The sequence below is a fragment of the Diaphorina citri genome, unplaced genomic scaffold, assembly GCF_000475195.1.
Source record: "Diaphorina citri unplaced genomic scaffold, Diaci psyllid genome assembly version 1.1 scaffold189, whole genome shotgun sequence".
NCBI classification, from domain to species: domain Eukaryota; kingdom Metazoa; phylum Arthropoda; class Insecta; order Hemiptera; family Psyllidae; genus Diaphorina; species Diaphorina citri.
This window is the reverse complement of record NW_007377626.1, coordinates 115,950-143,062: the sequence shown is the minus strand read 5'-3', so window position 1 is coordinate 143,062 and position 27,113 is coordinate 115,950. Positions and strand designations below refer to the sequence as shown.

At 38.2% G+C, this 27,113-nt stretch overlaps 1 protein-coding gene across 1 annotated transcript in view; it reads right to left on the bottom strand.

Moving 5' to 3' along the window:
• The window catches only part of LOC103505684 (COP1-interactive protein 1-like), a 34,865-nt gene that overhangs the window by 3,733 nt on the left and 4,019 nt on the right, over positions 1 to 27,113 (bottom strand). The window contains 39 exon segments of the mRNA XM_026820960.1: positions 2,147 to 2,413; positions 2,936 to 3,103; positions 3,310 to 3,550; positions 3,988 to 4,100; positions 4,350 to 4,520; positions 4,701 to 4,826; positions 5,178 to 5,345; positions 5,413 to 5,465; positions 5,913 to 6,044; positions 6,633 to 7,005; positions 7,700 to 8,036; positions 8,555 to 8,676; positions 8,782 to 8,955; positions 9,108 to 9,226; positions 13,438 to 13,723; positions 14,039 to 14,206; positions 14,336 to 14,714; positions 14,996 to 15,208; positions 15,747 to 15,865; positions 16,177 to 16,297; positions 16,780 to 16,951; positions 17,499 to 17,572; positions 17,938 to 18,064; positions 18,249 to 18,390; positions 18,678 to 18,791; positions 18,975 to 19,121; positions 19,364 to 19,513; positions 19,630 to 20,553; positions 20,797 to 20,925; positions 21,385 to 21,495; positions 21,795 to 21,905; positions 22,057 to 22,134; positions 22,333 to 22,486; positions 22,888 to 23,162; positions 23,444 to 23,701; positions 24,115 to 24,355; positions 24,358 to 24,442; positions 24,960 to 25,090; positions 25,420 to 25,512. Of these exon segments, the coding sequence (XP_026676761.1) occupies positions 2,147 to 2,413; positions 2,936 to 3,103; positions 3,310 to 3,550; positions 3,988 to 4,100; positions 4,350 to 4,520; positions 4,701 to 4,826; positions 5,178 to 5,345; positions 5,413 to 5,465; positions 5,913 to 6,044; positions 6,633 to 7,005; positions 7,700 to 8,036; positions 8,555 to 8,676; positions 8,782 to 8,955; positions 9,108 to 9,226; positions 13,438 to 13,723; positions 14,039 to 14,206; positions 14,336 to 14,714; positions 14,996 to 15,208; positions 15,747 to 15,865; positions 16,177 to 16,297; positions 16,780 to 16,951; positions 17,499 to 17,572; positions 17,938 to 18,064; positions 18,249 to 18,390; positions 18,678 to 18,791; positions 18,975 to 19,121; positions 19,364 to 19,513; positions 19,630 to 20,553; positions 20,797 to 20,925; positions 21,385 to 21,495; positions 21,795 to 21,905; positions 22,057 to 22,134; positions 22,333 to 22,486; positions 22,888 to 23,162; positions 23,444 to 23,701; positions 24,115 to 24,355; positions 24,358 to 24,442; positions 24,960 to 25,090; positions 25,420 to 25,512 (7,366 nt within the window).

Sequence of the window (27,113 nt, the reverse complement as noted above, 5' to 3'; positions counted from 1 at the left end):
ATGTATTTTTATATTTACACTAAACACGTATGAATCAGAGGCTATCTACAAATGCTCATAGGTGACTATGCTATTATCAGATAAGTGTATTTTCCTTTGGGGAACGGAACCAATTCCGATGGCGCGTTATCCCGGATTTTCGTAGGGAAAATGAGCATCAGAAGAGAGGAAATTTCGAAAGGAAAATACGACTGTCAACTTTTCATGCATTTTTAATGTAAAGCAGGATTCTGCTTCTGATTTGATAAATCGATACTGCCTTTTAAATAGATACCTAGTTGGCTAAATCGATATTTAAACGTGATGCAAGGTATTTCATTTACACTAAACACGTATGAATCAGAGGCTATCTACAAATGCTCATAGGTGACTATGCTATTATCAGATAAGTGTATTTTCCTTTGGGAAACGGAACCAATTCCGATGGCGCGTTATCCCGAATTTTCAGAGGGAAAATAGGCATCAGAAGAGAGGAAATTTCGAAAGGAAAATACGACTGTCAACTTTTCATGCATTTCTAATGTAAAGCAGTATTCTGCTTCTGATTTGATAAATCGATATTGCCTTGTAAATAGTTTGCTAAATCGATATTAAACTTAAAGCAGGGTATTTGATATTATGTACATTTTTTACACGGAACTATTCCTAAACCTAAAATTTTTAAGATTACCTTGAGAAAAAGTAGAAAGTAAAAATTAACTAAAAGACTTAGGACTAAAGAAACTTGGGATTGTTTTTAGATTTCAAGTTAAAGGCCAGGGATTGAAAAAAAAGGCCAAGTTCCTATCCGAAAATTTCGGCCTATAAAAATATACCTACACACGTCCTGAGGGCCGGACAAGCAGGATTCTGCTTCTGATTTGATAAATCGATACTGCCTTTTAAATAGATACCTAGTTGGCTAAATCGATATTTAAACGTGATGCAGGGTATTTCATATGTACAATTTTTTACACGGAACTATTCCTAAACCTAAATTTTTTAAGATTACCTTGAGAAAAAGTAGAAAGTAAAAATTAACTAAAAGACTAAGGACTAAAGAAACTTGGGATTGTTTTTAGATTTCAAGTTAAAGGCCAGGGATTGAAAAAAAAGGCCAAGTTCCTATCCGAAAATTTCGGACTATAAAAATATACACACTACGTCCTGAGGGCCGGAACTTGCCTAATAGATAAGTCATCAGATGCCTCTCACCCTCTCATGTATAAATATTAACTATCCAAATTAACAAGTCAATAGGCAAGAAAGGGTAACCATCTGAAAGCTGACAAATAGGTGCATTCCATTCCGAAACACGAGATATGTGAATTGGTCTAATACACTTCCACCGACGCGGCGTGAACGACCTGGTATTACTGTGTTAAATGCCTTATTTGAAGGGGGGAAAAAAACTTTCAGCAAGCACACTTGATTCATGGCTTGATACCTACATACTTCGTACCAATACCAACCCAACATTCGCTATAAAACATAGCTCAGATGCCTCTCACCCTCTCATGTATAAATATTAACTATCCAAATTAACAAGTCAATAGGCAAGAAAGGGTAACCATCTGAAAGCTGAAAAATAGGTGCATTACATTCCGAAACACGAGATATGTGAATTGGTCTAATACACTTCCACCGGCGCGGCGTGAACGACCTGGTATTACTGTGTTAAATGCCTTATTTGAAGGGGGGAAAAAACTTTCAGCAAGCACACTTGATTCATGGCTTGATACCTTTACCTACATACTTCGTACCAATACCAACCCAACATTCGCTATAAAACATAGCTCCTCCATATAAGTCATGTCATCGTGCGATTCCTCAAACGGTACCAGTATGTACTGGATGCATTAACATCCAAGGGAGAAAACAAAACAGGAATGCTGAAGACCTTACGGTAAATGTCCACCTTGTCATTTCCTGACTTTTCTCATGATGGGTGCACTCCCGGGAGGTACTTTCTTCATCCCCCCTGACTCACTGCGGGAGGGAGAAGCTCTAGGGACAAGCAGGGTTCGAGACCCGACCGCCATTAGTTTAGCTTTAGTTGGCCCTATTTTAAACGGAATCACCTATATTACTTATTGAAAAAGTTTCAAAGTCGATATGTCCCCAATTTCTTTGTACTTTAAAATGTACTTCCAAGTTGATCTGTTACCTCTGTCAGTTTTCTTCTACACTCCTCCTGTTCTTCCTCCGTTGTTTTCTTCATCTGATCGAAACGTCTCTTTGCCTCCAATCTTTCCTTATCTCTTTCCCGCTCCACTTCAAACAATGTCTGTCTGAGATCTCTGGCCAGGGTTGATGTTTCCTGAAGAAGCCTTTGCTGTTCCTCACGTTCCTTGTGCCATGCCAGCTCCATTCGCGTCTTCAGTCCTGGGATTTTGTTTGTCCTGCCTGAACTCAGGAGCCTGTCTTCCTCGAGCTGAAAAAGAATTGGGAATATTACAATACCGATACATTATCAAACAGTAAAGCCACCTCTTTGAACGAAAAGAAATTGAAATATTCAGGCAATTCGATCAAGGTTATAACTTTAGGGGAAACTGTAACAAAGGACGTCTTATCAATTGTTAAGTAGGATATCTAGAAAGGTACCAATAACTACCTACCTACTAGATTCTGCTATTTTCAAATTCGATGACTACGTGCTCTTACTTACATCTTTATTGGATTTCGACTTTTCGCTCTCGAGAGATTTGGTCGCTTCGTCTAATTGATCTTTCAGTTGCTGTTTAACTTTTCTTTCTTCCTCCAGACTGGAACAAAGGACGTCTTATCGTCCCGAAAAAAGAGAGAAGGAGGATGTTTTATGGAAGAAGGAAAGAGGAAAGGCAGCAGTATTTGTTGAGGCTAAAGTTCCTCCCGGACCGGGAATCAAACCCACGGCCTAACTCTTACAAGGCATTGCATTCCAAGCCAACAGGGTTGGCCTTATCTTAATTACCTCGTTAACTTTGGATGTCAACTCGGACAGCTTAATTTCAGCGGCAGATTTCTCTGACACCAATTCCGTCTTCAGTCGAGAGGTTTCCAGTCTTGATTCAGACAGTTCGTCCTCCATACAACTGATCTGCTGTTCCAAACTCGTGATGACTGCCTTCAAATCATCAACCTGGAAAACGAGAAAATGACTTTTTATTAGTAAGTATTAATAGGTAGGTAGTATTGTTAACTGTATTACCTACCTGTTGGTTATAATTATCTAGTAGAGCAGAAAAATGGACGAAAATGGACGAAAACTTTGCGCTAACCTATCCTCTTGGCATCTTGGGCCAAATAAATTAGAACACCTCACATAGTAATGGAAAGACCACTAACCTCTTCTGACGTAGAAGATATAGAAGACCTGGTTGTGGGAGAGTTGTGCGATGCTTTGAGATCCGCAATAGTTTTCTGCGCTCCCTCCAGCATATGTTTGAAAGTGTCCCGCTCTCTCTTGAACCGTAACACCTGGCCTTGTATCGCTTTTAGTTCATCACTGAGCGCCGTGGCTCGTTTGTCATATCTCATTTTCACGGCAGCCACGTCTGATTTGCGAGCCTTTTCTTCTGCTTCAAGTCTGAAATGGAGAGGATTCATAGTGAGTGTTATTGATGGTAATATCTCTAGTAGCGCTGTCAAACTTTCTTGACTTGGCAGGGGGGAGCACCATTGCGTTCCTTGATAGTATGCCGTATTTTCGCACAAATGCAAAACGCTTTTGATACGTTATGTAAGTAAATAGCACATGAATTCGCAAGCACGTTACGTTACGTGGGGTTTAGCAACTCGGGATTGAGATGAAACGAGGATTTACCTATACTTAATAGCCAGGTCAATCTCGCATTGAACTTAATTAATCCATGGTGGTGAAACTTGACCTTAGTATTTTTGTGTGTCACATTGTCAGATTGTCACACAATCGTCCGCAAAGACGACTAGAAAATTATGGATTTTTTTCTAAAGCAAGTAAAATTTCAAGTGCACGCAGAGGATCTTTTTTATCAAAATATTTACCTTGTTTTGGTTTCCCTCAGTTCTCGTTCGATCGCAGAAGTGTCAACCTTCATTGTATTCTGAGCTTTGGACACCTTTTCGTAATCTTCCAGCTTCTTTCTTAGCTCCTCAGTCTGCAAAGTAATACGGAACCATATTATACTCAATGCTCGGTTTTCCAATGACTTTTGGAAGTAACAGGTATATTATACTCTTTTTACCGTTCAAGGTGATTTATCACTACGGACACTAAGTCATTCGCGTTGGCGCATTTTTATACTTTTAAAGGAGTTATTGAAGAGAAATCATTACGATTAGTCTCAAATTACCAAAGTCAATTTTTTTCATAAACTTAGGTATAGCAGACGGCTGGAGTAACCTACCTCTTTCCTCATGAGCTCATTCAGTTCTAGTAATTCGTGACTTTCTTTCCTCAGAGTTTCCAATTCCGAGCTCTTTTCGTCTATTATGTTCTCAAATTTCTTCACTTCCATCATCCATGTTTCCGTTTCTTTGCTGCCCAGTAGTTTCTCTTCGTAGCTCTTCAAATATTCCTGGAAACAATGGCAAAGTATTGGAAAATCAAGATAAATATTTCGAAAACTTAGTCAGTTTACGTAGTATTTTCAGTTGTAAGAAATCTAGGAGGTACTTAAAATGACCAAGGCAATCCAAATCTTCAAATAATAGCCTCATGACCTTTACCTGCAAGTACTGCACCAAGTTGTACTTACATCTTTCTGTAGGTTTGAATTTTTCTCCTTGACGGCAGTTACCAAGCGCTCCGCTTTCTTTCTTTTCTCTTCGGCTTCACTGAGTTGTTTCTCCAATTCTTCCAATCTTTTACTATTGGCGTCCAGCTAGAAATAGAAGGGTCATACTTGGATACAAGGCTTCACAGATTTGCACGAAACAAGGTATGTCTGTAGTCTGTACCTAATCATTTTGAATTTCAAGTCCCAGCCCTTGAGTTCGAATAATGATAATTGAACGGTTTATATCAGTTTCAATCTATTTAGTTTTTTGTAACAAAGGACGTCTTATCGTCCCGAAAAAAGAGAGAAGGAGGATGTTTTATGGAAGAAGGAAAGAGGAAAGGCAGCAGTATTTGTTGAGGCTAAAGTTCCTCCCGGACCGGGAATCAAACCCACGGCCTAACTCTTACAAGGCATTGCATTCCAAGCTAACAGGTTTGGCCTTATCTTATTTACCTCGTTAACTTTGGATGTCAACTCGGACAGCTTAATTTCAGCGGCAGATTTTTCCGACACCAATTCGGTCTTCAGTCGAGAGGTTTCCAGTCTTGATTCAGACAGTTCGTCCTCCATACAACTGATCTGCTGTTCCAAACTCGTGATGACTGCCTTCAAATCATCAACCTGGAAAACGAGAAAATGACTTTTTATTAGTAAGTATTAATAGGTAGGTAGTATTGTCCAGACTGGCAGCCACCTCCAGAATTTTCAGATTCATATCACTTTTGGCCTTTTCCACTTTTTCTAAAACGGACAAGGAAGAAAAAATTAGCTTAGCACATTGCATAACCACTAGTTACAAGGAAGTCATACAATGTTGACTTCATTCCTGACAGTTGGACACATGTCCTTAAGGATCTTAGGTCTCTTTCCCACAGTATACCGAAGTACGGTAAAATTAATGTTAGTAACTTACTGAGATCAGAGGTAAGCTTGTTCACTTGACTTTTGAGTTTCGTTTTTTCTTCTTCTAATTTGACTCCAGAATTTTCAGATTCATATCACTTTTGGCCTTTTCCACTTTTTCTAAAACGGACAAGGAAGAAAAAACTAGCTTAGCACATTGCTTAACCACTAGTTACAAGGAACTCATACAATGTTGACTTCATTCCTGGACACATGTCCTTGAGGATCTTAGGTCTCTTTCCCACAGTATACCTAAGTAAGGTAAAATTAATGTTAGTAACTTACTGAGATCAGAGGTTAGCTTGTTCACTTGACTTTTGAGTTTCGTTTTTTCTTCTTCTAATTTGGTTTTTGTGTCTTCCAGAGATTTCTTGTCGTTTTCCAATTTATCTAAAGTTTCGGAGATGGTCTTTTTTTCTGTGGAAGAAAATATTCAAAAAGTAAGCTATTAGGTTCGGTTAGAGCCCCTCACCGTAGTATCAGTGACGTAGTATCCACCAAAGGTAATCGGACCACCAAAATATTGCAAATTTACCATATGTGTCGATTTCAGTGATCATAAAATTCACAACTCTGGATTTGTACTATAACTAGGTACGCGACAGGTTTTATAGTCAGCTTTCCTCTTACCTTGTTCTAGTTTCTTGACGTCACTTGTTAGCTTGTCCTGTTCGGAAAAGTTGATCTTCTGGAATTCACTCAGTTCTTTCTGTGATGTACTTAGTTTCTTTTTGAGCTCATCTACCTCTTTCTTGTATTTGTCGAGTATCAGTGACGTAGTATCCACCAAAGGTAATCGGACCACCAAAATATTGCAAATTTACCATATGTGTCGATTTCAGTGATCATAAAGTTCACAACTCTGGATTTGTATAAGTAGGTACGCGACAGGTTTTATAGTCAGCTTTCATCTTACCTTGTTCTAGTTTCTTGACGTCACTTGTTAGTTTGTCCTGTTCGGAAAAGTTTATCTTCTGGAATTCATATATTCAGCTTTCCTCTTACCTTGTTCTAGTTTCTTGACGTCACTTGTTAGCTTGTCCTGTTCGGAAAAGTTGATCTTCTGGAATTCGCTCAGTTCTTTCTGTGATGTACTGAGTTTCTTCTTGAGTTCATCTATTTCTTTCTTGTATTTATCATCCGAATCTTTCTTGGATTTCGTGTTGTCGTCTTTTTTGCCCACTAGTTTGTTCATCGTAACAATGGCTTCACTCAACTCTGCATCTAGTTCTTCTACTAAACGTTTGAGTTGAACTTTGGTTAAATTGTCACTGGGTTTCTTTACAGTTCTAGATTTGAAATGTTCTAAAATATTTGGAATGGCGTCTTGTTTGAGTCTATTCAATGACTCGGAAAGTTTCTTGTTTGTTTCTTCAAGCTAGAAATGAAAGAATTCGCAGTGATGAAGGTTGAATATGAAAAGGTACAAAATTATCACAGAACTTTACCCGATATGATATAGATAGGTACCACATGAGAAAGGTACGGATTTACGGAATCTAAATGTGAATGTGCACTCAGAAAATAATTGGCTACTATGATATCATCAAAGGACTTTTTTTGAAGTTCGTCAACATTAGATATGTTACAATCTGGGATATCATAAGCGGCGTCTTGTTTGAGTCTATTCAATGACTCGGAAAGTTTCTTGTTTGTTTCTTCAAGCTGGAAATGAAAGAATTCGCAGTGATGAAGGGAAGGTTGAATAGGTACAAAATTATCACAGAACTTTACCCGATATGATATAGATAGGTAGGTACCACCTTCATGAATAAGTATAGGGACTGGAGTTTGAGATTAACCACACCCACTCTGAGGCGTCTTGTTTGAGTCTATTCAATGACTCGGAAAGTTTCTTGTTTGTTTCTTCAAGCTGGAAATGAAAGAATTCGCAGTGATGAAGGTTGAATAGGTACAAAATTATCACAGAACTTTACCTGATATGATAAAGATAGGTACCACCTTCATGAATAAGTATAGGGACTGGAGTTTGAGATTAACCACACCCACTCTGTGTACATAACAAATTGTATTGTTAGGAATTGTGTGGAATCCTTATTAATTATTCTTACCTGAGTGATTTGACTGTTCAATGTGTCTATCTTGCTGCTGTTGTTGGTGAGAGAGCTAACTTTTTCTTCATATTCCTTGATCTTGTTGTTAGATTCATTGATCTCATTCTCAAGGGTTTTGATTTTCTCTTTCAATTCTATCACAGACGAACTATCACCTTCCACCGATTTGCCTCGCTTTGTATTTCTCATCATTTGCAATTTTCTGTTTTCGTTCATAAGTGTTTCGTTTTCGGATTCCAAGGTTTGTGTTTTTGTTCGTAGGATGGTTGCTTCTTGCTCAACAAGTTGGAGCTGTCGTTTCAAGTCGACTGTTTGTTGGTCACCGTCCAAAGATCTGCAAAATAATATATATTATTATAGACGTAAATAGGACTAATATTTATTTATTGTTATACATACATATAGATTGTTTTCTACCCCTCTAAAAGGACTACACAGTCAGTTTGTTTTCAAGTTTTCTTAAAATTACTTACATGCTTTTCTGCAATGATTTTGGTTTCTTCTGGGCCAGTTTCAACTCGGATGTCAATCGCTCACATTCTTTATCTTTTTCTACGATTTTCTGTTTCACTTGACTGATTTCTTCTTCAAGATTCTGTAAAAGAAAATCAAAAGTATATTAGGTGGTTGTTCGCTGTTTATTATGGAGGCAAGCGGTATTATTTTCTTAATAGATACCTAATTAAAGTCGTTAAATATATATTATTATAGACGTAAATAGGACTAATATTTATTTATTGTTATACATACATATAGATTGTTTTCTACCCCTCTAAAAGGACCACACAGTCAGTTTGTTTTCAAGTTTTCTTAAAGTTAATTGAAGTCTACCAATATTTTCAGTATGCTTACATGCTTTTCTGCAATGATTTTGGTTTCTTCTGGGCCAGTTTCAACTCGGATGTCAATCGCTCACATTCTTTATCTTTTTCTACGATTTTCTGTTTCACTTGACTGATTTCTTCTTCAAGATTCTGTAAAAGAAAATCAAAAGTATATTAGGTGGTTGTTCGCTCTTTATTATGGAGGCAAGCGGTATTTTTTTCTTAATAGAGTATTAAAGTCATTTGTGTGCTTACCTTGATTTTCAAGTCCTGTGTTGGACTTGCTCTCCCAGTGTCTTTTGCTGCCGATAATAGCTTCTTGGTGCTCGTTTTGGCTGCAATTTTATCACGAAGTTCCTTGACCGTCTTCTTGAGCTTCAAATTTTCACCTTCGGTTTCTTCAACCTTTCTTCGTAACACGGCCGTTTCCTGGAAAACAAGTAGCCAAATTCAGCCAATGTTCACAGCTATCCATGGATTTATTACATTGTTTATAGGCGAGCCCATAAAATATCTACAATTATTCAAGGTTATTTTCAAGAGAGTAGTTGATTGGATGAAAGATGGCAGAAAAAACATACCTGCTCATTGAGTTCAAGAAGAAGTTTCAGCTCTCCCACATTTTCATCGACAGAGATGCCTTCATCTTTATCGACAGCAGGTTCAGGAGTGAGCCGAGATTGAGGACTGCTACGTCTAGCTGGAAACAATCATAATAAAATCAAATATGAGCACAAGAATAGTATTATCGTAATTGTTATTCTGATAAATCCGAGAATAATCTAGAATAAATAGTTTTGATACCTATTGTAAATACCTATGCCGAACTCTCTTTTTACGGCCAATTTGATTCTGAGCCGAGATTGAGGACTGCTACGTCTAGCTGGAAACAATCATAATAAAATCAAATATGAGCACAAGAATAGTATTATCGTAATTGTTAAATCCGAGAATAATCTAGAATAAATAGTTTTGATATCGTAAATACCTATGCCGAACTCTCTTTATACGGCCAATTTGATTCTTGCTAGAGCCCAATCGATTTATTGTGATCAAAGAAATATGAAAACACTAAGCAAAAAGGGCTAGAGGGCTAAAAATTGTTATAGAGTTCTTCAAAATCAATCCATTGATAGAAAAGTAACACTTCAATACACATGGTTAGTAAAAGATAACATGGAATAAACAAACACCAACAGACAACATGTAGCCCAGTCCATAACGGGCAAACATGAACAATATAAAAGCAAAGGTAAGGAAAAATGTGGAAGGGTAGCTGAACAAACTATCTCAGAAAATGGTTACAAAAGCAGTGATTTGCGTCTCTCGTAACTGAGAAGACATTACTTATTTCAATGAAATCTTTATTTATTGTGTCTTCCATTTGACCGTTTCCATCAGGGCGGATAAGAATTTGATAGTGACTTTTGAACACATAAAATAAAACCTACCTTCAGTAAAGAACAAAAGCAATTAGGTAGAGATATTGTCATTAAAAATGTTCTTGGCTGTAAATAAAGAGTAAAAAAAGATGTACCTATCCACAAACTGGATGGGTAAGCATTAAATAAAGTCATTTCTTCATGCTAGGTACATTAGATACTTAGGTAGATGTTCTCGTAACATCATAAATAAATATGCGAGTGTGAAATTAGTAAAAGCCAAACCACAATATACAATGAACGACTGACATTCTATTTCAAACTCGAAAAAACATCTGCTTGAAGAGGAAAGCTTTAGCTCGTTCAAGTTTGTCTGTGGCTTCCTTTAGATCTTTCTGGAGTTTCTCTGCGGTCTGAAAGAAACCAGAAAATGGATAGTTAGCTTTTGAAGTGTTTGTACTCATAAGGTCCATTCCCTATAAACAGATATAATATCTACATTTCTTATTGAAAAAATCAAAACTTATTCCATGAGGAATTGAGAATCTATTATGTTAGAATCACTATACCGCTACATATCTATAAACTGAGCCAGTATGAATATAGAATTGATAATTTACGAGCCTACGAGTATGTAATGTTCCTACAGCTAAAACATTAGACTAAATATCAGAAAATTATTTATCTGTGTCTAAAATCTGCAACTTACCTTAATCTAAAACATTAGTTAGGTATACATCGTTCAGAAAATAGAAAACTGCTCAACACAAAACTCTAGTTCCAGCCTGGGTCCACAAGCTCATGTAAAAGTGCATTCTTAGAAGTTCACAAACAAAGAATCAAGGCATTTTTTTCAAGACTCCCTATTTTATCCTTTTTGGTATTTCATCCTATTTGCTCTCTATTTTATCCTTTAGATCTTTAGCCCTTATTTTAACATTAATAATAATAAGATTCGTCCCTCCCTGTTTGTTCTGTTGCAGTGAAACGAACGGTAGACATCCGAAACAGACCCCGCATTCCAATCCCAGACGAGGATCCCTACAGTGTTGCCGGTAATGGCAGTGGCTCCTCAGGATCTTCTGGTGGGGGCGGCTCAATGGTAGCGGCAACAAGGGAGCAACTTCTCGCTCAGCAACACCGACGCAGTGATAAGCCGCCCAAGTTACCGCCCAGGGATATGAACAATCCGTACCCGCACGATATACCAAAGGTAGGACCGATGGTGTATTTTTTATCCCCACAGGACCGCCGGTCATTTAGGGGCCCCTAATTCTACTAAATCATACATGACACTGGATGTAAAAGTTTTTCGCGTATAACTCCTAAACCGTGCGTTCCATGTAAAAGTTTATGGGTATCAAAATTAAAGTAAGTACACATTTTTTTTTTTTCAAAGTTGAACAATTTTCCTAGCCAGGATTATCAGGATTCCCAAGTTACCGCCCAGGGATATGAACAATCCGTACCCGCACGATATACCAAAGGTAGGACCGATGGTGTATTTTTTATCCCCACAGGGCCGCCGGTCATTTAGGGGCCCCTAATTCTACTAAATCATACATGACACTGGATATAACAAATTGAGAGACATTAATAAAGTGCGTCAAATGTCTTTTCTCGGATATTTTGTTCTTGGCATTTCCTTATTTGAAGAATACAGCTTAGACATTTAAAATTAAGGCTCCACGCCTTGATGTACATCGTACAAACTTTTTGGGTCCCAAAAATCGGTCCAAAGATAAACGCACCATCTCAGTCAATTTCCACAGAAATGGATGATGGAAATTAGTGCCCTACACGCCCTACACTTGAATTTAGACCACGCTACGCCACTGCCTAGGTAAAATAACTAGATGTAGATGGATGATGGAAATTAGTGCCCTACACGCCCTACACTTGAATTTAGACCACGCTACGCCACTGCCTAGGTAAAATAACTAGATGTAGTATTGTTTGATTCAAAATCGAAAGAATTATAAGTTCCAAGTAGATCTAGTATCTACCCCAAACATTTATACGACCTTACAATGAATCCTCAGTGATGCCTAAATATTTTGGTCAGGTTTGATCATTTCAATCTTGTTATATTTAGTGTAATTTAATCAATTAACTTACCATTAGATATTAATTAGCTCATTCTTTTTTTATGCGTATTTTACATTTTTTGCAACTCTATGTGTTCTTATGACTTGATAATTATGTTGTTGCTAGCGTCATAGCTTTATTACCTCTCTTGCTCATTTGACAAGGTAGGGCTGCAATATTATGTATTATACGTTGTATTTACATGACAAGGAAGTCATTTGGTCGGATTGTTTATCTGTGTAGGCCAGCCAGCTGGTCCAATTCCTGCCAAAACAATATTCTTATGTCATTTTAGGAGGGGTCAACGCTCACGATTTTTGTAAAATCTCCAACTGTTTACGAGACAATCCATTAGACCGACCCCGGAGACCGAAGGGCCAGGTTGATTAGAAACATTTTCCAAGAGGATCAGTTATATATGTAGGCCAGCCAGCTGGTCCAATTCCTGCCAAAACAATATTCTTATGTCATTTTAGGAGGGGTCAACGCTCACGATTTTTGTAAAATCTTCAACTGTTTACGAGACAATCCATTAGATCGACCCCGGAGACCGAAGGGCCAGGTTGATTAGAAACATTTTCCAAAAGGATCAGTTATAACGTTGTATTTACATGACAAGGAAGTCATTTGGTCGGATTGTTTATCTGTGTAGGCCAGCCAGCTGGTCCAATTCCTGCCAAAACAATGTGCTTATGTCATTTTAGGAGGGGTCAACGCTCACGATTTTTGTAAAATCTCCAACTGTTTACGAGATAATCCATTAGACCGACCCCGGACCGAAGGGCCAGGTTGATTAGAAACATTTTCCAAAAGGATCAGTTATATAAAATTCTTCTCTCTCCTCAGCTTCTCATTGGTAGTTCGAAGTTTGGCATGAGCATCACGTAGTTCTAGGAGATCGCATTGCATCTGAAAATAACAATAATAATAGTGCTTATTTATACAGCTCGCAAAGTCTGAAAAGTCCCTTTACTCCAGCAGTAGGATACTACTATTATTATGGTTTTCTTTAAGAGGTTTGATAGAGGGAACTGTAACTGCTAAAATCTCATCGTCCCGAATGCGAATAGAGAAGAGACAGAACAGGAGAAAGCCAGCCGTTCCGAGAACGAACTTCATCTGCTTAGGATAAAATCCAACCCGGGAGGGAATCGAATCCGCGACCTAGCGCTTACAAGGCAGACGCGCTCTACCCACCAAGCTAACTAGGCTAGCAAATAATGCAATTTGAAATAAAATGCAAACTTGAACTCTTGATTCTCTGGAGGCTATTAAACATATTTCTAAAGTTTTGGTGCCAGATAAACCCTAATGTCGTGTTCAAGATACCGCCATTAGTTTAGCTTTAGTTGGCCCTATTTTAAACGGAATCACCTATATTACTTATTGAAAAAGTTTCAAAGTCGATATGTCCCGAATTTCTTTGTACTTTAAAATGTACTTCCAAGTTGATCTGTTACCTCTGTTAGTTTTCTTCTACACTCCTCCTGTTCTTCCTCCGTTGTTTTCTTCATCTGATCGAAACGTCTCTTTGCCTCCAATCTTTCCTTATCTCTTTCCCGTTCCACTTCAAACAATGTCTGTCTGAGATCTCTGGCCAGGGTTGATGTTTCTTGAAGAAGCCTTTGCTGTTCCTCACGTTCCTTGTGCCATGCCAGCTCCATTCTAGTCTTCAGTCCTGGGATTTTGTTTGTCCTGCCCGAACTCAGGAGCCTGTCTTCCTCGAGCTGAAAAAGAATTGGGAATATTATAATACCGATACATTATCAAACAGTAAAGCCACCTCTTTGAACGAAAAGAAATTGAAATATTCAGGCAATTCGATCAAGGTTATAACTTTAGGGGAAACTGTAACAAAGGACGTCTTATCGTCCCGAAAAAAGAGAGAAGGAGGATGTTTTATGGAAGAAGGAAAGAGGAAAGGCAGCAGTATTTGTTTAGGCTAAAGTTCCTCCCAGACCGGGAATCGAACCCACGGCCTAACTCTTACAAGACAGGCGCATTGCATTCCAAGCTAACTAGGTTGGACTCAACTTATTTACCTCGTTAACTTTGGATGTCAACTCGGACAGCTTAATTTCAGCGGCAGATTTCTCTGACACCAATTCCGTCTTCAGTCGAGAGGTTTCCAGTCTTGATTCAGACAGTTCGTCCTCCATACAACTGATTTGCTGTTCCAAACTCGTGATGACTGCCTTCAAATCATCAACCTGGAAAACGATAAAATGACTTTTTATTGGTAAGTATTAGTAGGTAGGTAGTGTTAAACATCCAAGGGAGAAAACAAAACAGGAATGCTGAAGACCTTACGGTAAATGTCCACCTTGTCATTTCCTGACTTTTCTCATGATGGGCGCACTCCCGGGAGGCACTTTCTTCATCCCCCCTGACTCACTGCGGGAGGGAGAAGCTCTAGGGACCAGCAGGGTTCGAGACCCACCCGAGTCAGATAAATTACCACTCGGGGGAAGTTTCTTCTCGACGCTATTCGCCCGCGAAGTGGATCCACTCTTTTTGAAAATCCCGGTAATTCGATCCTTGAGATTCCGGGAATCGTCGAGACTTGTGTCCGAACCTGGGTCGAATTGACTGGTGTCTGAATCCCGGTCGACACTATGGGAGGACCTGGTCAATTGCTTCAGCTTACCGAACAGACCTTTCTTCTTGCGATCACTAGTGGTGATGACTTCACTGTGAGTCGAACCGCCAGATAAGCGACTGTGAACCATAAGCATCACCAGAGAATGTAAATGTCATCTCAATACAATAAAGGATCATATACATGGGTTTATCCCATTGATTTGTTGATCAGGTAGTATTGTTAACTGTATTACCTACCTGTTGGTTATAATTATCTAGTAGAGCAGAAAAATGGACGAAAATGGACGAAAACTTTGCGCTAACCTATCCTCTTGGCATCTTGGGCCAAATAAATTAGAACACCTCACATAGTAATGGAAAGACCACTAACCTCTTCTGACGTAGAAGATATAGAAGACCTGGTTGTGGGAGAGTTGTGCGATGCTTTGAGATCCGCAATAGTTTTCTGCGCTCCCTCCAGCATATGTTTGAAAGTGTCCCGCTCTCTCTTGAACCGTAACACCTGGCCTTGTATCGCTTTTAGTTCATCACTGAGCGCCGTGGCTCGTTTGTCATATCTCATTTTCACGGCAGCCACGTCTGATTTGCGAGCCTTTTCTTCTGCTTCAAGTCTGAAATGGAGAGGATTCATAGTGAGTGTTATTGATGGTAATATCTCTAGTAGCGCTGTCAAACGTTCTTGACTTGGCAGGGAAGAGCACCATTGCGTTCCTTGATAGTATGCCGTATTTTCGCACAAATGTAAAACGCTTTTGGATATGTTATGTAAGCAAATAGCACATGAATTCGCAAGCACGTTACGTTACGTGGGGTTTAGCAACTCGGGATTGAGATGAAACGAGGATTTACCTATACTTAATAGCCAGGTCAATCTCGGATTGAACTTAATTAATCCATGGTGGTAAAACTTGACCTTAGTATTTTTGCGTGTCAGATTGTCACACAATTAAGAAGAGCAACCATGTATAGCTCGTTACAAACTAACAGATAAAACTGAACCATTATACTGTTTACTCTTTATTGTGTGTAAGTTTATAAGGACCAACCCCCTCAAAACTGGGAGTAACTGTGTCAAGTCCACGTTTCCAGATTAACGCCGAAACCGATTAACTTTACCACGTCATAATTAAGGAAACTTCCGTCACTTACCTGTCCATACTAGTCTCTCTCCTGCCATAGTTAGTGTACTTGACATTCTCATACGCGTCATCAATAGACTGGAAACTGGTCAAACTACTGTCATTGTCATCCGTCATTTTCCAAATATTCTGCCAAGAAAATAATAAACATTAATGTCTTCACCAACCAGCGTTCATAGCACGTTAAATGCAACAGTTCCTAATGGATCACTCAAGTTCATCAACGTTGGGTATGGTTGGTATTTGGATGGGTGACCATCTAGGCAATTGCATGCTGCTGGCTTTTCCCGGCTCCACTCAGGCTGGGTGAGGTTAATGTAAGGAAGTGGATAGCTTGTCGTCGAATGGAGGATAAAACCCCATCATCAAAGATCTTAGCAGTTATACAATGATGTTAACCCTCTATTAAAAAAGCTAATATAAGGCAAGGTACTACATACCTCTTCTTGGGCTAACTGTGAGGTCTGCTCCAAAGACAGACTCTTCCTGTAGAGACTGCCCTTCCTGTGTAGAGCCCTACTAGAGGACTCCCCAGTATGATCAGACTCCGTGGACACTGATCTGAAATAGGTAAGGACATTAGTCTGGTTAGACAAGCTGGTCTTATTTCCGAAACAATTTCAACAAATGTGCCGGGAAGAATAATACTGAAAGACTAGAATAGAATATGAGACTGAAAAATCTCCCCAGTCTAAATAAGGTTTGAAGTGTTTGAACTCACTGAATGCAAACGCACAGAGCCAGCCTAATTAGTTTCGGAGGTATTGCACCCGTCTTGTCTTGTCTTATAAGCGCTAGGTCGCGGGTTCAATTACCCACCCGGGAACGTTATCCCAAACAGATAAGGTTCGTTATCGGAAGGCCAGACTTTCTCCTATGCTATCCTCCTTCTCTCTAAACTTTCAGGACGATGAGATCACTGTTGTCATAGTTCCCTCTATCGAACCGAAAGCGGTTCTTCTTTTAATAATAAGAAGAAGCACTTACTTTTTAGCTGGCCAAAATGGGTTCTTTCACCTGCTTAGCTACATTTTTTAACTTACTTTTTAGCGGCAAAAGCGGCTCTTCTGATCCTGTTTTGGCTTTCTTCAGTGGTCGGTGGTGTTGGCGGCAACTGGGAGGCCCTCTTCAACTCAGCGGCTACCTCTGTAAGCCTTTGCAAAGTCGTTTGAAGCTGATAGGACTTCGAATGTTCTTCCTTTGCAACAGATGGTTCTGCAAAGATAGAAACGTTAATGAGATTTTGCCAAGCCCAATAAGTTTTTTAGCTAGTATTTGCCTTTTTGAGGGTGCCATAAATTGTCAAAAAAGGGATGGTGAGACGGTGGATGAAGATACTTTTACCCACAATTTGTGGATAAGAGGGCTTATTATTAAATATGTGTATCCATTGTATCCATGTGTATCCATGTGTATCCAACGTGTATCCATTGTATCATATAAAGGTAATAAGTTTTGTAGTTACCTATTTCATAACTTGATAAGAGGGCTTGTCACTTCCATTCTAATAATAGGATAAATAAAGTATACCTATTGATATTCTGTCTAATAAGCTAGTATTTGCCTTTTTGAGGGTGCCATAAATTGTCAAAAAAGGGATGGTGAGACGGTGGATGAAGATACTTTCACCCACAATTTGGGGATAAAAGGGCTTGTCACTTCCATTCTAATAATAGGATAAATAAAGTATACCTATTGATATACTATTCTGTCTAATCTACCTGCATTTGCAGTTTTTCTTTAATCCAAGCATCTTGCTTGCTGTTGTAGGTTTCTCTTAACGTTTTCAACTCTGCTGTAGCTTCTCTCAATTCTTTCTGGGTTTGTTGAAGTCGACTGAAAAAGAAGAAGATTATAATATCAGGAATAAGGGAATCAAGAAGAGTTTGGTCGGCATATTTCGCTTTCCGTAAAGGCGAAGTAGTTTGTTTGTAAGTTCGTTCGAACTTTGTCATTTAGATCACAATCTTTTGAAACAATCTCTTACCCGTGGTTATTTTCCTTTTCTTTGACCAAGGACGCTTTGATATCCACATGCCTTTCTGGGTTTGTTGAAGTCGACTGAAAAAGAAGAAGATTATAATATCAGGAATAAGGGAATCAAGAAGAGTTTGGTCGGCATATTTTGCTTTCCGTAAAGGCAAGTGTAAGTTCGTTCAAATTTCGTCATTTAGATCACGATCTTTTGAAATATCTCTTACCCGTGGTTATTTTCCTTTTCTTTGACCAAGGACGCTTTGATATCTACATGTTCGCCTTCTAGGATGTCATATCTGTTGGTAAGGTCTTCGTATTCTTGACGCTCTTGTACCAAGGTGTCTTCCAGCTCTGAAAAAAAAAAATCAATTTAGGATTAAGAAAATCATTGGAAAATGAAATGAATAATTTTTTGGACTAACCTTCCATTGATAAGCTTTTCAACTTATTGCTTCAAATTATTTCAACTTCGAAAATTTTCTTTTGGAACATGGTATTTGACTATGTGTTTTAGCTAGGTACAGGGTACACTTACTTTTGATTTCTTGTTCATATTGGGTCTTCAGCTCCGTGATTTGTTTGGTCACATTATCCGAAGATTGATTCTTGAGGACATTGATCTCACTCTCCTTGGTTTTCAGTTCTTTCTCTTTCAATGCCTTCTGTTTTTGTTCGGCCTGTGACAAAAAAAAGGGAGTAGCTAAATTGATTTGAAGAAAATAATTAGGTAATCTTTACGGAATATTTTCCTCCGTAATGAACGTATAGTACAATAAAATTAATTATATGCCCTTTGAAAACATATGTTCTTGAAGTGTAGAGCGTTCAATATCCAAAGCTCAGCTTTTAATCCGTCACTTGGTTTTCTAGCTATGCTGAGCTAGTATAGGATCAAAATGAAGAAGAAAAAGAGCTTGATAATTCTGCAAAAAAACTGACAGGTTAAAACTACTTAGTTACTTACGGTCAATGATTTCTCTAAAGTTGAACACTTGGTTTGCAAATCACTTATGGTTTTGGTCATTTGTGTTTCCTTGGACTTCAAATTCTCTTCTAGCGATGTCTTGTCTCTTTCCAGCTGGAAAATCAAGTTAATTGAAGAACTCAGTTTTGGCGGATTTTTTGAAACAAGTGCTCTAAACCCCCTTAATGCTGAATCAATTTAGATGCTATCATACTGGGTCAGCAGAATGATTGATGGAGTATGAATGTGGCCCTTTATGCAGGTTAAAACATTGTGAGTTTATTAAGTGGAACTTACTTTGGTGACTTTTTCGGCATTTCTCTGTGCTTCCTTCTTGAGCTGAGTAAGTTCTTCTCGGAGCTGATTCAATTCTCTACTAGCTGCTGATCCAGCTTTTACACTTAGATCAGTAGCTCGTTCTCTTTCCTCTCGTATAGAAGCTTCCTGCAAGACAAATATTAAATTATTTAGGAATACGTCAGAGACACTCTGTGATATTCCAATTCTTTTGTGAGGCTGGACTTGGATAACAATACCGAGATAATCGGACTTTGTAAGCCAATAAATGAACAAAATAAATAAAGTTATCAATTGATGTACTTATGTTAAGGCGGTCTCTTCTTGATCCCTTGTGTGCCGCGTCCACTTTTGTTTAGGACTATTGCACTGCTGATGTAGATACTTACCAGTTGAGTGATTTTGGAGCTCTTCTCTAAAATGTCTGTCTCGAACTTTTTCTTTTCAGCTTCCAGAGCAGAGAGCTTGGATTTCAAACTCTCCAGTTCTCCTGTTATTTGAGTTTTCTCGGTGGAACTTTCAGCTCGCACTTTTTCGATCTGCAAGATAAATATTTCGAAAACTTAGTCAGTTTACGTAGTATTTTCAGTTGTAAGAAATCTAGGAGGTACTTAAAATGACCAAGGCAATCAAAATCTTCAAATTTAATAATGGCCTCATGACCTTTACCTGCAAGTACTGCACCAAGTTCGGGTGAAATGCATCCCGGGCTACTGAATAAAGTCTCTGGTAGCGCTGACGATTTATAATGGACGCGATGAATCAAAGAAAATATCAGTCGATCTAGAACATTTCCCCTCAAAATACTGGTTGATCCAAGCAATTCTTCATTAGCAGTTCCGTTGTTAAAACAGATTGGTTTGATAAAATAGGGATGCCCCTCAAAGTGGGTTTTCAAAGTCCTTATGCTTTCATAGTCAACATCTAAAGCTTCATCATAAGTAATTAACGACGAGTCAGATGGTCGAGGTGTATTTCCTTCAATTGTTTCACATAGTTCATCAAATCTAACTTCTTCATTTGCAAGTATTGCTATATTTGAATCATTCGCTGTTGTGACGTCTGCTGTGTGTTCACTAACGAACTCTTTTGAATCTAATCTGTATTGTGTGCCTTTTTCCTCATCTAAATTGATTGATAATACCAATTCAATTTCATCTGTTATGTTGTAATCCGATAGAAGACATTCACTGTTAAGACAATTAGCTGTATCATTTTCAATTGCAGATTCAGCTTCTAAGTCTTTGGAACTGTGAGTATTTTCATCATCGCTAATGTCTAATAATTGTACGTCATATCTGCAGGTGTCAATAGTATAATGTTCCGTCTCCACTTTTGTATCCAAACAACTTTCTTCCGATTGAATTTTGATATTTTTGACAAGACGTTCCAGATGATCAAACTCTTTAAGGTTAATCTGTCTATCATTTTCTTTAATTGTAAACATATCCTCACACGTTTGTGTTTCAGAATGACTAGTATGATCAGTTTGTGTTGCAATGCTTATTACTTGTGTTGCTAGGGATGTTAATCTCGTTGAATAAGTTTGACAGGAACTATCCGATCTTTTTGATTGTCCCTGATGAAATAACAAGGAAATTAGAAGCAAAACCTAGAAAAGTACGTAGCATCACATGAAACAATTACCCGACTTTTGCACATGCTGTATGCCAGTACACCAGTACACTAGGTATATTATGACATATTTCTGTATAGTAAAATGATCGATTATAATAAAATTATTAAGAATATCTATATACGAGAATAATAAATAATAATAGAATACCTAGTACCTACTCATAAATTAATATTTTTTCTTTACCTCTTCTTCCGCGAACCTCAGTTGTTCTCTAAGGTCAGCTTCTCTCTCCATGGAATCTTGTAAGTCTCTCATCAACACAGTGGGATCTTCTTGTGATCCTCCTCGAGTCAGAGTTTCCCTCGAAACTTTCTGAAATGGGTAAGAAGTACAGTGAAATAATTATACACAGTTAGATTTGATAGTTGAAAACCCATTAGCACCTTGTTATTTTACGAGGTAGGTCAAAGTGAGAAAGGTTCTCTCATCAACACAGTGGGATCTTCTTGTGATCCTCCTCGAGTCAGAGTTTCCCTCGAAACTTTCTGAAATGGGTAAGAAGTACAGTAATATTATTGTTAGTTGGAAACGTGATCTGACTTACCATTTTACAAGGTAGGTAGGTAGGTCGGAGTGAGAATGATACAGAAAATAAAATGTGAATGAGCACTCAGATTATAGTTACTATTATTGATAGGTCAAATATTTATTTTCTTCTTCTTTTTCAATTAAAGTGCATCATCAGATATGCACGACCTATCAATTGCGATATCATAAATATGCACGACTCACTTACTGGAGGTTCTGATGACATTTAATATTTGTACTCACTTCAACAGACGGAGTTTTTGGTAAGGCTCCAAGTTTTGGTGGTTTGCCCCCATTAGCTCGTTCAAGTTTGTCTGTGGCTTCCTTTAGATCTTTCTGGAGTTTCTCTGCGGTCTGAAAGAAACCAGAAAATGGATAGTTAGGTTCTGAAGTGTTTGTACTCATAAGGTCCATTCCCTATAAACAGATATAATATCTACATTTTTCTTATTGAAAAAATCAAAACTCATAGTGAGAAAGGTACGGATTTACGGAATCTAAATGTGAATGTGCACTCAGAAAATAATTGGCTACTATGATATCATCAAAGGACTTTTTTTTAAGTTCGTCAACATTAGATATGTTACAATCTGGGATATCATAAGTTTCCTCACTTACTGGAGGTTCTCATGACATTTAATATTTGTACTCACTTCAACAGACGGAGTTTTTGGTAAGGCTCCAAGTTTTGGTGGTTTGCCCCCATTAGCTCGTTCAAGTTTGTCTGTGGCTTCCTTTAGATCTTTCTGGAGTTTCTCTGCGGTCTGAAAGAAACCAGAAAATGGATAGTTAGCTTTTGAAGTGTTTGTACTCATAAGGTCCATTCCCTATAAACAGATATAATATCTACATTTCTTATTGAAAAAATCAAAACTTATTAGGATTTAGATCCTCTCTGACAGAAATAACTCTTACCTCGTTTGCCAATTTCAGTTCTTTCTCCAAAGCTTGAATCCTCTCCACTTTATTGACTCCTTCCATCCCACCACAAACCTGACGATTTGAAAACAATACGAGTATTAGATATACTAACATTGGAGGGTAGAGACACAAATACAGGACATAAATGTAAGAGCTGGACAGTAAAATTAGGGAACGATGTTATTTTTCCAGGGTTTTTGGTAACGGTTGTTCATTGAAGCAAATTTTTCGATATGATCAGTAGGTACCTATCTGAAAAGCAAATCCTACCTCTCGACATTTCTTTTCGGCTTCCAGTTTTTCCGCCTCTAACTGCTCCGATCTCCTTTCCGACTTTCTCAATTTGAACGAGAGAATGCGACAATTCTTGGCAGTTTGTTCAAGTTCCTTCTTGAGTGAGGAGTATTCGTCTGCTTGGTCTTCCCTGAAAATTTGAACGAGAGAATGCGACAATTCTTGGCAGTTTGTTCAAGTTCCTTCTTGAGCGAGGAGTATTCGTCTGCTTGGTCTTCCCTGAAAAGTTGAACGAGAGAATGCGACAATTCTTGGCAGTTTGTTCAAGTTCCTTCTTGAGCGAGGAGTATTCGTCTGCTTGGTCTTCCCTGAAAATCAGACAAGGAGTGATTGTTTATCACAATGGGTAAGTGTCCAACTATGACTATATTGTACCAGTACCAAATAGGTTTAGGAAGCTTTTTCTTTGCCAATAGTTCAATTGGGGTGATTATATGCTGATTGCTGAATGTTGTTACTGAGTGTATGTACACAATAATTTGACCTTTCCAAGTACCTACAAGAACTGCTTGATATTCTCCTCCAACTCACCTGAAATGGTCTTGCATTTCATCCATTTCTTCTTCCAAGTATCGGAGTTCTTTCTTCATTTCTTCGTTTTCATCCATCAGCTCCTCGCATAGACCTTCTGCCGCTGCCAATTTGGTTCTCAGAGCCTCCGCTTCTCTCTCGGCTGCGTTGGACTTCTTGAAGGCCGCGGCTTCGGTTTCCAGTTCCCGAACTCTGAGCGAAAGACTTTTCTTCTCATCGTTCAAGTCCTCGTTTTCAGTCTTTAGTTCATTGACCCGTTGTTGCAGTTTCAAAAGCTGAAAATTGATATAATATGAATCTATTTTCTGACAATATTTAGGCAAGTAGGCAGCCATATTGTAGCAATCCACTTCTGCTTTCCAACTAAAGTCGATGTCTACATACTTACATAAATATTTTGTACATAAGATTTAGTAGACTCAAAGGCAAATTCATATGAAATAATAAATAGCTCATTCCTAAAGGGAGTTTAGCTAAAAGTCAAGTGTACATTCAAGTTACCATCTATCATATCATATACTAACCTTCCTCCCTGAAGGACAATCCACAAGCTTACCTCAGAGGCAGTCGTTTTGCTCGTGGTTGTTTCCATGGACGCCAACCGTCTCAACAGAATATCACTCTTCTCTCGTTCTAACTTTTCACATTTAGCTTTCATGTTATCCAATTCATGTCGGAGCAGATCAATCTGGTCACTGTATTCATTGTCGTTGACCAGGGTAGTCTCGGTGGTATCTGTGGTTTCAGTCCCTGCCAAACTTTCCGTGTCAGTCTCCAAGTTTTCTTTTCGCCTCGTCTTCTTTGCATCTTTCACCTGGAAATACCATGCATTGAGCGTTAAGGAAAATAACAAAGGCAAAGCCAATAAAGCTATCGCTGGACTAGATCCGGTGGGTAAAGTAACCAGGAGAACCAATAGCTACCTAGCAAATTATAATATGTATGTACGTGACTGCTTATTGGTTAAATGCTGATTTTAATTTTCTTTTCGCCTCGTCTTCTTTGCATCTTTCACCTGGAAATACCATGCATTGAGCGTTAAGGAAAATAACAAAGGCAAAGCCAATAGAGCTGTCGCTGGACTAAATCCGGTGGGTAAAGTAACCAGGCGAACCAATAGCTACCTAGCAAATTATAATATGTATGTACGTGACTGCTTATTATTAATAATAATAAATTCCGAATAGTTAAGATGGGGCGCAGAGTCCAAAGACAGGTCAAACTCACCTGCAGAATAAAGTCCACGTCAGCTTTACTTGGTTTATCCGGCGTTTTTAGCCGCGGACTAGCAGACGACCTGGTTCTTGTGGTGTTTGAGCTTGTGGAAGGTTCAGCATTGGAAGATGAAGTAGAGGTCGCAGGAAGATGGGAGGTTCTCCTGCGTACGACATACTTTGTGCTGCGATAGTCGTCATCTACAGAGAAAGAAATATTAGAATCTGAGCATGCCATACTTTGATCATTAGGAACTCAGCATTGGAAGATGAAGTAGAGGTCGCAGGAAGATGGGAGGTTCTCCTGCGTACGACATACTTTGTGCTGCGATAGTCGTCATCTAGAGAGAAAGAAATATTAGAATTTGAGCATGCCGTACTTTGATCATTGGGAACCTTGAACTTTAGCTAAAACTACAGAACTCATCAACACTTAGCACAATAGTTATGACATGCGTAACATCCTCTATCTTTCCATGCAAGTTCTTCTTTCAGTGCAACCCCGAAATTTCGATATTGCATACTCAAATCACATAGGTTCTTCTTTCAGTGCAACCCCGAAATTTCGATATTGCATACTCAAATCACATACGAGTATTTAGAGAGATCAATTGAAAAGGTTAATAGGTAAATCGATGATTTTAGAGATCATTGAAGACGTTAATAAATCGATGCCTTGTTATTACATGCATGACAGACCTGTAGAGCCGTTGATTTTTCCCAAGTGCTGATGTGTTTAAGCGCACCTAAAACTTTCATATGTGTTTTTCTTCTTCTGTCACTTCTGAGCTTAGGCATGACTTACTCTGCCAAACCAAAGAGTTATACAAATAGACACTGCTTTTCCCATTTTCTTACCCTCATTGGACGAATCTTCAGGGGGAGGCCTCCTGCGGGGTAAAGTCAAATTGAATGTCACGGAATTATTGTCATTTTGATTTACATTTTGAAGGTCTGGGGTTGACGTCCAAGACGAACTACTTTTCAGTCTGGAAATCGATATTTATAAATTTAGAAAAGAGTCGAAGGAGGACAAGCGAGAAAAATGATTTCCATTATTGAGTGAGATTGAGATCCTTCATGTTTAGGTCCCAAAAAAATAAAAATATAAAGAGATTGCTCTTATCTTCCAACGGATGCTTTTAAAGCCCAATGTACGCTGTGCTTTTCCTAAACTTGTCTTATAGGAAGTGCCAGAAAACTTCTGAAAATGTTATTTTAGAAGATCTTTGTGTCCAGTCTAGAGAGATTAAACAAAATTAAATACTATAGACTTAACAAAATTATGTAAATATTATGAAAATGACTTGTAACTCACCTCGATGAGTTTTGTGAATCATTAGAAGAGCTCACGCTAGAAAGATTAGTCGAGCTTGTCCATGAGCGACCCTCGTTTTTCTTTTCACTCTCCCTGAAAGTGGATTAAAACGGTATATAAAAAAAAAAATGTTTAAATAACAACACTAGAAAAACATAGAATTCCTCAACAAGTCCGGTAGGAATAAATGACTTCTGAGTCTGAGTTCTGACAGATGAGTCGAGATTTTTAGTTCCGGGTGACAAAATTAATGATTTTATCAGACATTCGGACACATTTTATAAGAGATACAAAAATTGCCTGCCTGTCTGCCTATAAACGATATGAGTAAAGACGAGAAGATGAGACAGTCAATTGACCCATGGATTTCACAGACTTTGAGTGAATTAACTTTTCAAATCTCGGATTGAGGGATCTTTCTTTAAAGACTTTGTTTATAAAAGCTCAGTCCACCAATAAAGAAGCATTTGATATCTTGTACTTGAGAAATGGAAACGGTTTGAACAATGCTATGATTGTTTATGACTCTGCCGTTCTGTACGTCATGCACGTGTTCTTCAATGGACATCATTGTGCGAAATATTGTGCTTAGGCTTATCCACCACCATCAGGGCGGATAAGAATTTGATAGTGACTTTTGAACACATAAAATAAAACCTACCTTCAGTAAAGAACAAAAGCAATTAGGTAGATATTGTCATTAAAAATGTTCTTGGCTGTAAATAAAGAGTAAAAAAAGATGTAGGTACCTATCCACAAACTGGATGGGTAAGCATAAAATAAAGTCATTTCTTCATGCTAGGTACACTAGATACTTGAGTCCACCAATAAAGAAGCATTTGATATCTTGTACTTGAGAAATGGAAACGGTTTGAACAATGCTATGGCTTTGTTTATAAAAGCTCAGTCCACCAATAAAGAAGCATTTGATATCTTGTACTTGAGAAATGGAAACGGTTTGAACAATGCTATGGTTGTTTATGACTCTGCCGTCTGTACGTCATGCACGTGTTCTTCAATGGACATCATTGTGCGAAATATTGTGCTTAGGCTTATCCACCATCCCTAGGGCAAAATAAATGAATCAGTTGTTGGTGTTAGAGCTCCCTAACTGTTGAATAATGTTTATTATTCGAATAACAAATAAAAGAATTAAAGAACACACGATAAATAATGCAATAGTTGGCCAGGGCTCAATTCCCCAACGGCATCTTTATGATAATGTCTGAGGTGATTGTGATGGTTAGGAGTTTGAGAAAGCAATGAGAAGGGATGAGCATTATATTCTAGCTGGGGAATACACGCCGCATGTTCGCATTTTGGTTTAAGGGAAAATTTTTTTTTTTTTTTTTTTTTTTTTTTTTTTTTTTTTTTGTCAACTCCTGTTACAACTTTTACTTTGTATTATATCTTGTTAAGTATAGTTCCTCCATCCAACCCTAGTGGGCGATTATATTAGATCTACAAAATTATACATGATCCAAATTTGCGGTCCTACAACATACCACCAATTCTTCACTATTTAGAACAGCAATCCTTGATCCTACTGGTAAATCATTCCCTGTCGATACGCCTTAAGGAGTAAGAATAACTAAAAATTTCACGATTCTAAGCAATGTACAGACAAATCTACAATTTTATTTATATAGATCCAAATTTGCGGTCCTACAACATACCACCAATTCTTCACTATT